Source organism: Diabrotica virgifera, chromosome 1, assembly GCF_917563875.1.
Source record: "Diabrotica virgifera virgifera chromosome 1, PGI_DIABVI_V3a".
NCBI lineage: Eukaryota > Metazoa > Arthropoda > Insecta > Coleoptera > Chrysomelidae > Diabrotica > Diabrotica virgifera.
Window position 1 is genome coordinate 108,894,082 of NC_065443.1, and position 14,202 is coordinate 108,908,283.

The following is a 14,202-nucleotide window of genomic DNA, read 5'->3' on the forward strand; positions in this document are numbered from 1 at the left end:
AAAGTAGCACACTATCTGCGGACTTTGCATACATATATTAATAATATATAGGATCTTATAATTCGATTCCAGCAATAAAATTGCTGGTAAATAACCTTTCTTTGTACTTTACTAATTAGACCAGCGTATTATAACTATTTTTTTTTCAAACTTTAAAGATTATGCAAAAAAAAAGAAAAATTTATATTTTGTCGATAAAATATTAAATAAGCATCTCATCTTTATAATCTTTATAAGTATGATCAATGTATCATGATTATTTTGGTTATTATTGCGATCATAAATTGTTAATTAACAATTGAATTGTTGCTAAAATATTCGTTTAATTTTCACCGGCTTCTGGAATTACAATCTATACCAAGAAAGCTTTGATGTCACTAAGTTATTTAATTATTGATTAATAATTACTTACCTAAAACTTTATTTGAAAATTAGAGTTTTTGTTAGGAAAACCCGCATTTTCCGAGGAAAATTTTCGTCGGAGCAAATCGTGAAAAACATATCTCTATGCAGAATTTAATTGCGGTGAATTTTTATTTGGGTGTTTTTTTTTTGTAGAGTTAAAATCTTCGGAGTTATAGAGCAATAATTGAAAAAAATACGATTTGTCGGCGCCATTTTGTTTATAAAAAAAGTAGCACACTATCTGCGGACTTTGCATACCTATATTATTAATATATAGGATCTTATAATTCGATTCCAGCAATAAAATTGCTGGTAAATAACTTTTCCATGAATTTTGCTAATTAGCCCAGAGTAATAATAAAGGTGTGCTACTCTTAATATTCAAATGTGTAAGACATTTTTTGGGAGATACTCCGACGTAGCAAGTCAACTACGGCTTGATAACACGGAAAAAGTCCCACCAGAGCTCAATCCTTTTGATACCATAGGTATCCGGGATGAGTGAATTTTATCCTTAGAGTAAGTGACAGTTACGGAGAACAGTTGAACTAACGGCGACAGCAAAAGTAATGGTCACCAAAATAATACACATATAAGTTGCTTCAAAAAATAAAAGAAAGTACAGCAATTGGACCAACAATTGAAGGTAAAAGGTATATTAATTAAATATAAATTAGTACTAACACCAAAAATTAACATAGTAACAAGTTGTGTAGATCTTGATATAACTTTGTGACCTTATGAAAAGTAATCAACTATTTTGAATTTATTTTTAAAATAAAGATAAGGAGAAATCAATGCAAAATGATGTTTAAAATTTGGTAAGCAACGTAATCTTAACTATATAAGAATATCTAAAATGTGGGGTCAAAAGACAAGAAAAGACAAACAAATAAAATCGAGTCGTATCTGTAACAACAGTTGTATTAGTGTAATTAGAAAGACGTCGCGTCTATATAGGTACATAAGATGAAGACTTTCTTGATTTTATTGATTGTAACAATTACATTTTTTAATGTAGAAGCTTGGGTAGCAATAGCGCGCTCTGAAAATGGAACAGGTAATCTCCTCATACACTTTACTTAATATTTAATACAACATTTTTTATCAATTTGTTTTCTGTAAATTTTTTGTATTGTTAATGCTAGTTATACTTTAAGAGCGTAAGCACAAAATTTCGGGTCAATGCTTTTTACATGCATTCATTTTTTTCGAATCCCGAGAAAACTAATAAGTATTTTTGAAAAATTTAAACGCATAATGAAAGATTACATTAGTACCGTGGGCCGAAAGTCCCTGAAAACCTCTATAATGTTTATTTTAATAAGTTACATGGGTGAAAAAAAAAAGAAAGTTTACTGTGATTTTTAATTTTAAATATCTCATTCAAAAGAAACGTTTTGTTTATTCTAAGGGACTTTCGGCCCTCGCTATTAATGTAATCTTTCAAACTGCGTTTAAATATTTTCAAAAATATACAGGGTGTAACAAAAATACAGGTCATAAATTTAATCACATGTTCTGGGACCAAAAATAGTTCGATTGAACCTAACTTACCTTAGTACAAATGTGCACACAAAAAAAGTTATAGCCCTTAGAAGTTACAAAATGAAAAACGATTTTTTCCAATATATCAAAAACTATTAGAGATCTTTTATTAAAAATAGACATGTGGCATTCTTATGGTAGTAGTATCTTAAGAAAAAATTATAGTGAAATTTGGACACCCCATAAAAATTTTATGGGGGTTATGTTCCTTTAAACCCCCCCCAAACTTTTGTGTACGTTCCAATTTAATTATTATTGTAGTACCATTAGTTAAACACACTATTTTAAAAACTTTTTTGCCTCTTAGTACTTTTTCGAAAAGTCAGTTTTTATCGAGATATTTTGAATATTTGTCAAATCCACCACATATTTGTATATGGCTAAGTACGATTATGGAGACTTGGTAATAATATGAAAATTTATTTATGATTTACATTTTTAGGTATATTTTGAACCATATTAAAAAAGAAGTAATATCTCGATAAAAAGTGCCTTCTCGAAAAAATACAAAGAGGCAAAAAAGTTTTAAAAACACTGTGTTTAACTAATGGTACCGCAGTAAAAGTTTAATTGGAACATACACAAACATTTGGGGGGTTTAAAAGAACAAAACCCCCATAAAATTTTTATGTAAACATATTAAAAAAGAAGCCGCAACTCGATAAAAACTGCCTTATCGAAAAAATACTAAGAGGCAAAAAGTTTTAGAAATATTGAATTTAACGAATAGTACCACAATAATAATTTAATTGGAACGTACACAAAAGTTTGGGGGGTTTAAGGGAACAAAACCCCCATAAAATTTTTATGGGGTGCACAAATTTCACTATAATTCTTTTTTAAGATGTTCCTGCCATAAGAATGCCACATGTCCATTTTCAATAAAAAATCTCTAATAGCTTTCGATATAATATTCGAAAAAATCGATTTTTATTTTGTAACTTCAAAGGGCTGTAACTTTTTTTATGTGCATATTTGTACTAAGGTAAATTAGGTTCATTCGAATTATTTTTGGTCTCAGAATATGTGATTTAATTTATGACCTGTATTTTCGTTACACCCTGTATAGTTTCTCAGGATTTAAAAAAAAAAAGAATGCATTTACAAAGCATTCGTCCAAAATTTTGCGCGTGCGCTCTTAACTGAAATAAATTCTATAAACATAAATAGGGATATTTATAAATATTTATAAACATTCTATAAACATAAATATTTTGTATTTTGACAACGACACCCGACTTGGGCGTCGAAACGTTAATAAAATCATTTTTAGGTAAAATTGTGGCTTATTTCCCATTTGAATGTACTTGATTATAAATAGGGAAATCCCTTTAATTGGCTACTATAGTAAAAATACCGAAGAAGTAAAAAAAAATTGAAGGCACTCGTGGGAGTGCCGACAGAAGTGAAAACTTCTTATAGTATATACATTACGAGCTCAATGCTTTTACCCCATCCTAAAAGAAGTGCTGTACCTATATCATATACGATATGCGCGATGCGTATGCCCTATGCTATTAATGTATACATACACATAATTTATATATGTACAAAATTGATTTCAGCGAAGTGATGACCATAAAGAAATTTTCAATTCAAAAATTTATTTCGTCGAAGCGATAACGGTCGCTAATTTAATAATTTTCCCTATCCAAAAAGTGCACAACGTCCCTCAAGAAGTTTTCACTTCAAATATTTATTTCGTCGAAGCGATGATAGTTGCTAATTTATTACTTTTTTACATCGAAATAGTGCACAACGTCCCTAAATAAGTTTCACTATAAATATTTATTTCGTCGAAGCGATTACGGCCCTATTTCTATACTTTTCCTCCATACAAAAAGTGCACAACGTCCCTAAAAAAGTTTTTACTTAAAAACTTTATTTCGTCGAAGCGATAACGGTCGCTAATTTAATAATTTTTCCTTATCCAAAAAGTGCACAACGTCCCTCAAGAAGTTTTCATTTCAAAAATTTATTTCGTCGAAGCGATGAAGGTTTGCTAATATAATATTTTCCCCATCCAAAAAGTGCACAACGTCCCTCAAGAACTTTCCACTTCTAAAATTGATTTCATCGAAGCGATGACGGTCGCTAATTAAATACTTTTTTCCATCGAAAAAGTGCACAACGTCCCTAAAAAGTTTCACTTCAAATATTTATTTCGTCGAAGCGATGGATGACAGTCCCTAATTCAATACTTTTCGCCCATCCAAAATGTGCACAACGTCCCTAAAGAAGTTTCACTTCAAATATTTATTTCGTCGAAGCGATGACGGTCCCTTATAAGGAAACGCCCCTGTCAGACTTCATTAGATTACAAAGATTGCAATGGGCCGGACATGTGATAAGAATGGGAGAGGATAGGCTACCAAAACGAGCACTGAATGCTAGAATGCAAGGAAAGAGACCGGTTGGGAAGCCACGAAAGCGCTGGGAAGACACAGTAAACAGCGACGCACAAGCCCTTTTAGGAGTCCGTATATGGAGAGGAGCAGCCACAGACAGGCAAGGGTGGAGGCAAAAAATAAAGGAGGCCAAGGCTCAATTTGGGCTGTAGTGTCTTAGAAGAAGAAGAAGAAGATGACGGTACCTAATTTAGTAATTTATCCCCATCCACAAAGTGCACAACGTCCCTAAAGAAATTTTTGACTTCAAATATTTATTTTGTCGAAGCGATAAAGGTCGCTAATTTAATATTTTTCCCCATCCCAAAAGTGCACAACGTCCCTCAAGAAGTTTCCACTTCAAAAATTGATTTCATCGAAACGACGACGATCGCTAATTTAATACTTTTTTCCATCGAAAAAGTGCACAACGCCCCTAAAGAAGTTTCACTCCAAATATTTATTTCGTCGAAGCGATGACGGTCTCTAATTCAATAATTTTCCCCCATCCAAAAAGTGCACAACGTCCCTAAAGAAGTTTTCACTTCAAAAATTTATTTCGCCGAAGCGATGACGGTCGCTAATTCAATACTTCTTCCCCATCTAAAAAGTGCACAACGTCCCCAAAAGAAGTTTTTACTTTAAAAATTTATTTTGCCGAAGCGATGACGGTCGCGATGATGTTCGCTAATTCAATACTTTTTCCCTATCTAAAAAGTGCACAACGTCCCTAAAGAAATTTTCACTTCAAAAAATTATTTCGTCGAAACGATGACGGTCGCTAATTTAATACTTTTTCCCCATCCAAAAAGTGCACAACGACCCTTAAGAAGTTTTCACTTAAAAAATTTATTTCTTCGAGGTGATGACGGTCGCAACGGCGGTCGCCAATTTAATACTTTTTCCCATCCAAAAATTGCACAACGTCCCTAAAGAAGTTTAAACTTCAATACATATACGTACAAAATATTTATTTCGCCGAAGAGATGACGGTCGCGAAATAAATCCTTTTTTTCTATCGAAAAATAGGTTTTACATTTATTTTAAATTTTAATACTTCTACACAATTTATATCTCGTACATACACATAAAATATATATATGTACCTACAAAATTTATTTCGCCGGAGAGATGACGGTCGCTATGATGGTCGCGAAATTAATCTTTTTTCCCCATCGTAAAATAGGTTTTATATTTATTTTAAAATTAATAATTCTATACAATTTATATATACATACACATAATAAATTAATATATATACAAAATTTATTTCGCCGAAGAGATGACGGTCGCTATGATGGTCGCGAAATTAATCTTTTTTCCCCATCGTAAAATAGGTTTTATATTTATTTTAAATTTAATACTTCTATACAATTTATATATACATACACATAATAAATTAATATATATATAAAATTTATTTCGCCGAAGAGATGACGGTCGCTATGATGGTCGCGAAATTAATCTTTTTTCCCCATCGTAAAATAGGTTTTACATTTATTATAAATTTAAATACGTCTACACAATGTATATATACATACACATAATATATAGCATGAGCGATGACGGTCGCAATGAGGGTCGCGATGACGGTCGCGAATTCAATGCTTTTTCCCCTATCCAAAGAAAGTGCACAACGTGCCTAAAGAAGTTTTCACTTCAAAAAACTTCCTTTTGTAGCTGGTATACAGTGGCAGTGTCTGCGTAACGTAGAACCATATGGGAAACTGTTTTATTATCACTTTTAAGAAAAAAAGTTATTTTTCATAAAGTGCTCTGCGTGGTCTAAAATCTAAGATTCAATCATCATATATCAAATTTTATCAACAGTATACGAGGTATGTCAAAAAATGTGAATTTCGCTCAAGAGGAAAGTACCTTTATATTGCACAATATCGAAAATTGTTATTAAGAAAAGTTGTTTGGAATTAAAAATTATGCTATAACATGCAATTATATTCTTCTAGTTAAAAAACAATTGATTTTTTTTTAAATTGCGGGTACTCAACATCATTTTTATTACGATAACTGCGTTGTTATTCATTTTACGAATAAAAGTTATTCTTTATAAAAAGGTCTGTATAGTCTAACAACTAAGATGCAATTATAAGATATCAAACTTTATCAATTTTTTACGAGGTACCTATGTCAAAAAATAAGAATTTGAAGAATTTTAATTAGAAAAATGTAATTGCATATTGAAACACAGTTTTAAATTCCGTACAATTATTTATAATAACAGTTTTCAATATTGTGAAAAATAAAGGTACTTTCTTCTTTAGCGAAATTCATATTTTTTGACATACCTCGTATTAAATTGATAAAATTTGACATCTTATAATTGTGTCTTAGTTGTTAGACTATGCAGACTTTGTTATAAAGAATCACTGTTTTTCGTAGAATTAATAATAATGGAGTTATCATAAATAAAAATGATGTGAAGTTATCAGTAATTTGAAAAAAAAAAATTTCAATTTTTTTTGTCAATTAGAAGAATCTAATTGCATATTATTACATAATTTTAATTCCAAACAACCATTCTTAATAACAATTTTCAATATTGTGAAATATAAAGCGACTTTATTTACTCTTTCCAAAAAATCTCCAAAAAATCTTTTCAGGCCATAATAATGAAAAGACCTTCTCCAAACGCAATAAAAACTTATACTGAAATGATGTCATCTCCTGAGGTAAAATGTTCCGGAAGTAAAATGAGCGTCCGTTCGGATCTCCGGGTGAGGACTATCTCAGTGGGAACACCATTACAGGTTAGAAAAATCAGGATAGGGTCTTGGAATCTTGGTAGTCTTACAGGTAAGAGTCTGGAATTAGTGGATGCGCTCAAACGAAGAAGAGTTCAAATTGCTTGTATTCAAGAAACTAGGTGGAAAGGACAAAGGGCGAAAGAACTAGGTGATGGATATAAATTGTGGTATGTAGGGAGTAGTAACACTAGAAATGGAGTTGGTATAATTGCTGATAGTGAAATGAAAGATAACGTAGTAGAAGTTGTAAGAACGAGTGATAGAATGATGTCAGTGAAATTTGTAATTGATAAAGAGGTATTGAATGTTGTGTGTGTGTGTGTATGCTCCTCAAACAGGTCTGGGTGAGAATGAAAGAAGAGCTTTCTATGACCAATTAGGAGACGTACTGAGTGATATTCCAGCAGAGGAGAAAGTTATAATAGGAGGTGATTTCAATGCACATGTGGGCCAAGCCAAGACAGGATATGAAACAATACATGGGGGATTAGGCTTTGGAACTAGAAATGAAGCTGGAGATGACATGCTAGAATTAGCAACAGCATTGGATATGACGATTGTTAACACATTCTTTAAAAAGAGAGAAACTCAACTTATTACCTACAAAAGTGGACAACATCAATCCCAAATAGACTACTTCATGATAAGGAAAGAAGACATAAGTGAATGCAAGGACTGCAAGGTAATAGTTAGTGAGACAGTAAGCCAACAACATAAGCTGCTTGTTCTGGACATCGAAGTAAAAAGCGAAACTAAACAAAAGTATCGGAGAGGAGCACAAAAAATCAAGTAGTGGATGCTAAAAGATGAGAAGGAAGGTCTATTCAGGGAAAGAATAGTAGAAAAAATATGTTGGAACACGAAAGGAAGCCCTAACACAATTTGGAGAAAAATGGCCAATATTATTAGAGAGACGGCTATTGAAATACTTGGGAAAACGTCAGGAAAGAAGTTTGAGGATAAAGAGACTGGGTGGTGGTCAAATGAAGTACAAGGAAAAATAAAAGGGAAAATTATATAAAAAGTGGCAAGAAACCAGATCGGATATAGATCTTCAAAACTATATGGTCGCCAAGAAGGAAGCGAAAGTAGCAGTAGCAAAAGCTAAAGCAGAAGCGTATTCAAACCTATACGATCAACTTGATACCAGGGAAGGCGAAGCAAAGATATATAAAATAGCCAAACAGAGAGTAAAGAAAGCAAGAGATTTTAATCAGATTAGATGTATCCAAGATGAAAATAATAAAATACAAATTCACGAAAAGGATGTCAAAAAGAGATGGAGAAAGTTTTGGAGACAGTTTATTAAATCAAGAATTTGACAGACAGCCTGTCGAGTTAACGGAGACAGTAACAGCAATGGTTACCAGAATAACAAATGAGGAGGTGGCTCAAGCGCTTCAAAAAATAAAGAAATGAAAAGCAGTATGACCAGATGATATTCCTGGGGAAGTATGGGGAGCATTGGGAGAGACAGGAGTAAGTTGGCTAGCAGGTCTATTTAACAGAATTATGGAAGTTGGACAAATGCCAGACGAATGGAGAAGCAGTATATTAGTACCTGTCTACAAACACAAGGGAGACATACAACAATGCACAAACTACAGGGCTATAAAACTACTTAGTCACACCATGAAAATATGGGAGAGAGTAATTGATAGACCGATACGTGAAGAAACCGAAATATCCGATAATCAATTTGGCTTTATGCAGGGCAGATCAACAACAGATGCAATTTTCATTGTAAGGCAACTGATGGAAAAATACAGGAATAAAGAGACCAACGCTCATATGGTATTCATTGATCTTGAGAAAGCATATGATAGAGTTCCTCGAGAGATTCTGTGGTGGGCTCTCAATAAGAAAGGAGTCCCTGGCGAATATGTAAAGATTGTGAGAGATATGTATGAGGGAGTAACGACTAGTGTTAGGATAGGTGGGGGAGAGACTGATAAATTTCAGGTGAAAGTAGGATTGCACCAAGGCTCGGTGCTTAGTCCTTATTTATTCTCATTAGTTTTGGACCAGATAACAGCGAAACTACAGGGTAGTATTCCATGGTGCCTAATGTATGCTGATGATGTAGTGTTAATAGGAAATAGTGAAAGAGACTTAGAACAAAAACTGGAACAGTGGAGACAAGCTCTGGAGGAAAAAGGTTTAAAACTTAGTAGGACAAAAGCTCTGGAGGAAAAAGGTTTAAAACTTAGTAGGACAAAAGCAGAGTATTTGGAATATTCATTTAAAGATGGAGTTACTACAAATAAAATGGTATCTTTGGATGGAGAAATGATTGTGAAAAGCAATAGTTTTAAGTACCTAGGATCGGTATTACAGAGTAATGGAGAAATAGATGGAGATGCATGCAGTAGAATTAGGGCTGGATGGATGAAGTGGAAACAAGCGAGTGGGTGTTGTGTGACAGAAAAATTCCAATGAAGCTGAAGGGAAAATTCTATAAAACAGCCATAAGACCGGCTATAATGCACGGAACTGAATGTTGGGCAGTGAAAAAGAAAGAGGAACGACGAATGCATGTGGCGGAAATGAGAATGCTTAGATGGATGAGTGGAGTGACAAAGAAGGATAAAATTAGAAATGAGTATATTAGGGGAAGCCTAGGTGTGGCACCAATTGATGCCAAAATGAGAGAGCATAGGTTAAGATGGTTGGGTCATGTTCAACGTCGAGACGTTAATCACCCAATACGAAGAATAGCTGAAGTGCAGATTCCTGGAAGGAGTAGGAGAGGAAGACCAAAGAAGACCTGGGGGAGACGATAAGGCAGGACATGTTGGTAAAGGGGATTAATATTGATATGACCCAAGATAGAATTGTGTGGAGAAATGCAATTAGGGAAGCCGACCCCGCATAGGGATAAGGCAAAGAGAATGATGATGAGTGAAATCCATATTTTTTGACATACCTCGTATACTTTTGATAAAATTTTATATCTGATGATTGAATCTTAAGTTTTAGACCATGCAGAGCACTTTATGAAGAATAACTTTTTTTCATAAAATTGATAATAAAAAAGTTTCTCATATGGTTCCAAGTTACGCAGACACACTGAATAAATTTTTATCAAAAATTTTTCTTAAAAAAGATCCAAGTTGGACTAATAGCAACTTCGGATCATCTATAAAGGTTATAAAGGTTCCAGCCCCTAGTTAGGGTGGGTTTTACTCCCAAAGTAAAAGCACACTTCGGCATAGTGTCGATTTTGTTTGTTAAGATATTCCCAACTTACTGTTACAATTTCAAGAAAATTGATGCATGTTGATTGAATTCTGAGTTAAGAACCTTAACACGTTGGCTGCCGTAATATTACAAAAATGGTTCCCTACAGCCACGAGTCTCCTGTTTCTATGCTTTTCAGACAACTACGGTGTGGCACGCGGCTGTTATTAACAACATGAGACACAACATTGGTGTCTGACGGCAGCCAGCGTGTTAATATACTGCACTATAATATTACATACTCTCTTCAATGGGAATTAACTACAATTTCAGTTGAAAATACCTTCGAAATTTTGACTTCGAATATTTCTATTTTTACTTCGAAAATCGTTATCGGAGATCGGAATGATTTCTGAAGTGGAAATCGAGACGTCAAAATAAACATATTAATTTTAACTGAATTTGTGGTTTATTTCCATTAAACATAGTAAATATTATTTAAGGGGCTATCTTAGTGTAAAAGTACCTAATGAATTTCTAAAATAAAAAGTACCGTACCAGTTGTTTTGAAAATTTGCATGAGCATTTATTATAAAAAAAGTACATGTAAAAAAATTTTCATAAAAAAATTAAAAATTAACGATTTATGCGCCATCTGCTGTCACTGTGAAAAAAAACATAGCTCCACTGCTCCAGTGATAGTGACTATAGAGATCTAGTCCTGTCGCCAGGGGGTACAACGGCCTCCTTTATTCAGATTGGACTTACCCAAGTTTTTTTTATGTATGTTGACCCGAAGAACACGAATGTTTTGGGTAACAGTTGATCCGGATGTCGATAAGATTGTTACAAACAAAGAACTTGTTGAACTATAGAACAGCGATTTCTCGCAAAACAATACATTTTTTGTATTTTTTGGGTCATTCTAAGCAAAAAATGTGTTTACAAGTTTTTTCGTCGGATGCATAGTTTTCCAGATAAACGCGGTTGAACTTGTAAAAAAATCGAAAAATTGCAATTTTTGAACCCGAATAACTACTTTTGATTAAAAAAGAAAATAGCAATTCTGCTTATCGTATTTGAAAGTTCAAGTCAAATTATATCGGTTTTGATTATTTGCATTGCTAAAAATTTATTTTTTTATTGTTAAACCAAGTTATAAACACATAGTGTTTGAGTGATGTTTTCAATGATCTCCTATTTAAAATCGAACGAGTAGGTACAAGTGCAAGCGAGGCAATTTCTACGTAGCATACATTAAAACGCATGTATTATTCACGGGAAACACTATGTGTTTATAGCTTAGTTTAACAATAAAAAATAAATTTTTAGCAATGCAAATTATCAAAACCGATATAATTTGACTTGAACTTTCAAATACGGTAAGCAGAATTGCTATTTTCTTTTTTAATCAGTTATTCAGGTTCAAAAATTGCAATTTTTCGATTTTTTAAAAAGTTCCACAGCGTTTATCTCGAAAACTATGCATCCTACGAAAAAACTTGTAAGAACAGTTTTTGCTTAGAATGACCCAAAAAATACAAAAAAAATAATGCATTGTATTGCGAGAAATCGATGTTATGTAATTCCTTAAGTTCTTTGTTTGTAACAATCTCATCGACATCCGGATCAACTGTTACCCAAAAAATTCGTGTTCTACGGGTCAACATACATAAAAAACTTGGGTAAGTCCATCTGAATAAAGGAGGCCGTTGTACCCCCCTGGAGACAGGACTAATCCTGAAATATAAAATTTCAAACTGATTATTGAAATATAAGTTATTTTGTATACCATCAACTAGGACTTTTGAAAAATATTAAAATTTGGAAAAATGACGAAATGTTGAATTTTTTTAAATTAACTAAAAAAAATTCAGTTTGAAAAACCGCCAAATTGACATTTTTTATCCAATCTAAAAATCCCTAGTTAATGGTATAGAACAGAGGTTCTCAATCTGTGGTACATGTAGCACTGGTGGTACATATCATTATTGGCGGTGGTACACAAAACACAGAAAAAATTAAAATAGTAGTACTTAGTAAGTATTGATAATACTATTTAAAAATATAGGTGGTACCAAAAATAATAAAAATAACTGTAGGTGGTACATCACTCAAAAAGGTTGAGAACCGCTGGTATAGAACATAGAAAATAACTTGTATTTCAATAAAGACTTTTTGAAATTTTAGATTTCAGGATCTCTACGGCTACGGCTCCACGGGCGAGAAATTGACGCTAGCAGTAGCCGTAAAACGAACTTAAGGTTCCGCGGAACGGAATAGGAATAGCCGAACTGAACCGACTACGCACAAGTCCTGTAGTCGGTTCAGTTCGGCTATTCCTATTCCGTTCCGCGGAACCTTAAGTTCGTTTTACGGCTACTGCTAGCGTCAATTTCTCGCCCGTGGAGCCGTAGCCAAGTCACAATCACTGCAGCAGTGGAGCTATGTTTTTTTCACGGTGCCAGCAGATGGCGCATAAATTGTTTAATGTTCAATATTTTTTATGAAAATCGTTTTACATGTACTTCTTTTTATGATAAATGCTCATGCAAATTTTCAAAACAACTGGTACAGTACATTTTATTTCAGAAATTCTCAAAAAAGTACTTTCGCACTTTTACACTAGGATAGCCCCTTAAAGTTGTTGGAAATTTGTCAAACTTATTTTAAAAGTTAATTTTTGTAGCAGTTTTATATTTTTACAAACAATCTTTACATGCTTTCAGAGCATCTTGGTGATTGTTACACCACTGCTATAGGTTCTATGAAACTGGGCGAATCCAAGCAACAAGAAGGTCATTGTGTAAAATTAACGTGTGGAGCGAACAGGCTTATACATAAAGCAGGGTAAGATACTTTAACCTAATTTTGATTATTTACATAATCTATTTGATCCATTATACACACAACTCAAAAGTCTAGGGATATTTTTATAAATAGACGTATTTTGTTTATCTGTAATCAACTTAAAAAAAGTAATACAAAATTTGTAGTTTAAATTGCTGTTTAATAAGTCAAAAACCATAAATTGCAAAAAAAAAGAAAATTGGAGCAAAAAAATATATTGCAAATCATCCATGTTTCACATATCACCATAAAATGTCAAAAATACGAAATATAAACTTAAAATAAAGTATGGCCACCACGTTGGTTTATCACAGCTCTACATCTACTGTTCATGCTCCGAATCATATTGTTAATGTCTGCTTGAGGTAGTTGTGTCCATTGTTCTCTCAGAAGCTCTTTTAATTGAAACTCATAGAAGATATTGCCCATATGTGGAGTAATTCTTCGTTGGAGCATGTCCCATACATGCTCAATGGGATTCAAGTCCGGTGATTGTGCTGGCCACGGCAATACATCAATACCCTCGTTATCCAACCAGTTTGTTACAATATGCGCAACATGTGGTCGAGCGTTATCATGCATAAAGTAAAAATTTTCTCCAACAGCAGCAGCAAACGGGCGCACAACAGGTTCAAGAATAGTGTCCAAATATTGCTGACTTCTGACAAAGCCACGTGGAAAAATGAGGTCAGCTCTTCCGTCAATCATGATTCCGCCCCATACCATTAATGTACCACCTCTGTATGCATACACTTCTTGAAGATGTCGTAATCGTTCTCCATTTCCGGGTCGTCTCCAAACTCTTGTCCGACGAGAATCTGGATGAAATCCATATCTAGACTCGTCACTAAACAAAACTGTGGCCCAGTCATTGTCAGTCCAATTCTGAAACTCTTGACAGCAGATTAATCTTGCAGCGCGATTGCCTCTAGATAGAGGTGGACATCTCAGTGGTCGCCGACTACGAAGATTGGCTTCATGGAGACGATTCCTCACAGTACTGCGGCTAATTGTTACATTATGTGCAAGCTGTAATTCATTAACCAGCTCGGGTGCTGTGATTGTTG

The 14,202-nt window shown here is 33.6% G+C and overlaps 2 protein-coding genes across 5 annotated transcripts in view; one reads left to right on the forward strand and one right to left on the reverse strand.

Annotated features, from left to right (window-relative positions):
- The window catches only part of LOC114326950 (uncharacterized), a 308,181-nt gene that overhangs the window by 154,466 nt on the left and 139,513 nt on the right, over window positions 1-14,202 (reverse strand). The gene's annotated exons all lie outside the window — the stretch shown is intronic.
- The window catches only part of LOC114326951 (uncharacterized), a 39,105-nt gene that overhangs the window by 22,905 nt on the left and 1,998 nt on the right, over window positions 1-14,202 (forward strand). Inside the window, exons 1-2 of one of the 2 annotated variants that reach the window (XM_050658544.1) lie at window positions 1,282-1,465; window positions 13,015-13,135. In XM_050658544.1, the coding sequence (XP_050514501.1) occupies window positions 1,375-1,465; window positions 13,015-13,135 (212 nt within the window). In that variant the 5' untranslated portion in view covers window positions 1,282-1,374. Of the gene's footprint in view, window positions 1-1,281; window positions 1,466-13,014; window positions 13,136-14,202 lie in introns of those variants that run through there. The other variant, XM_050658547.1, reaches the window with a different exon arrangement.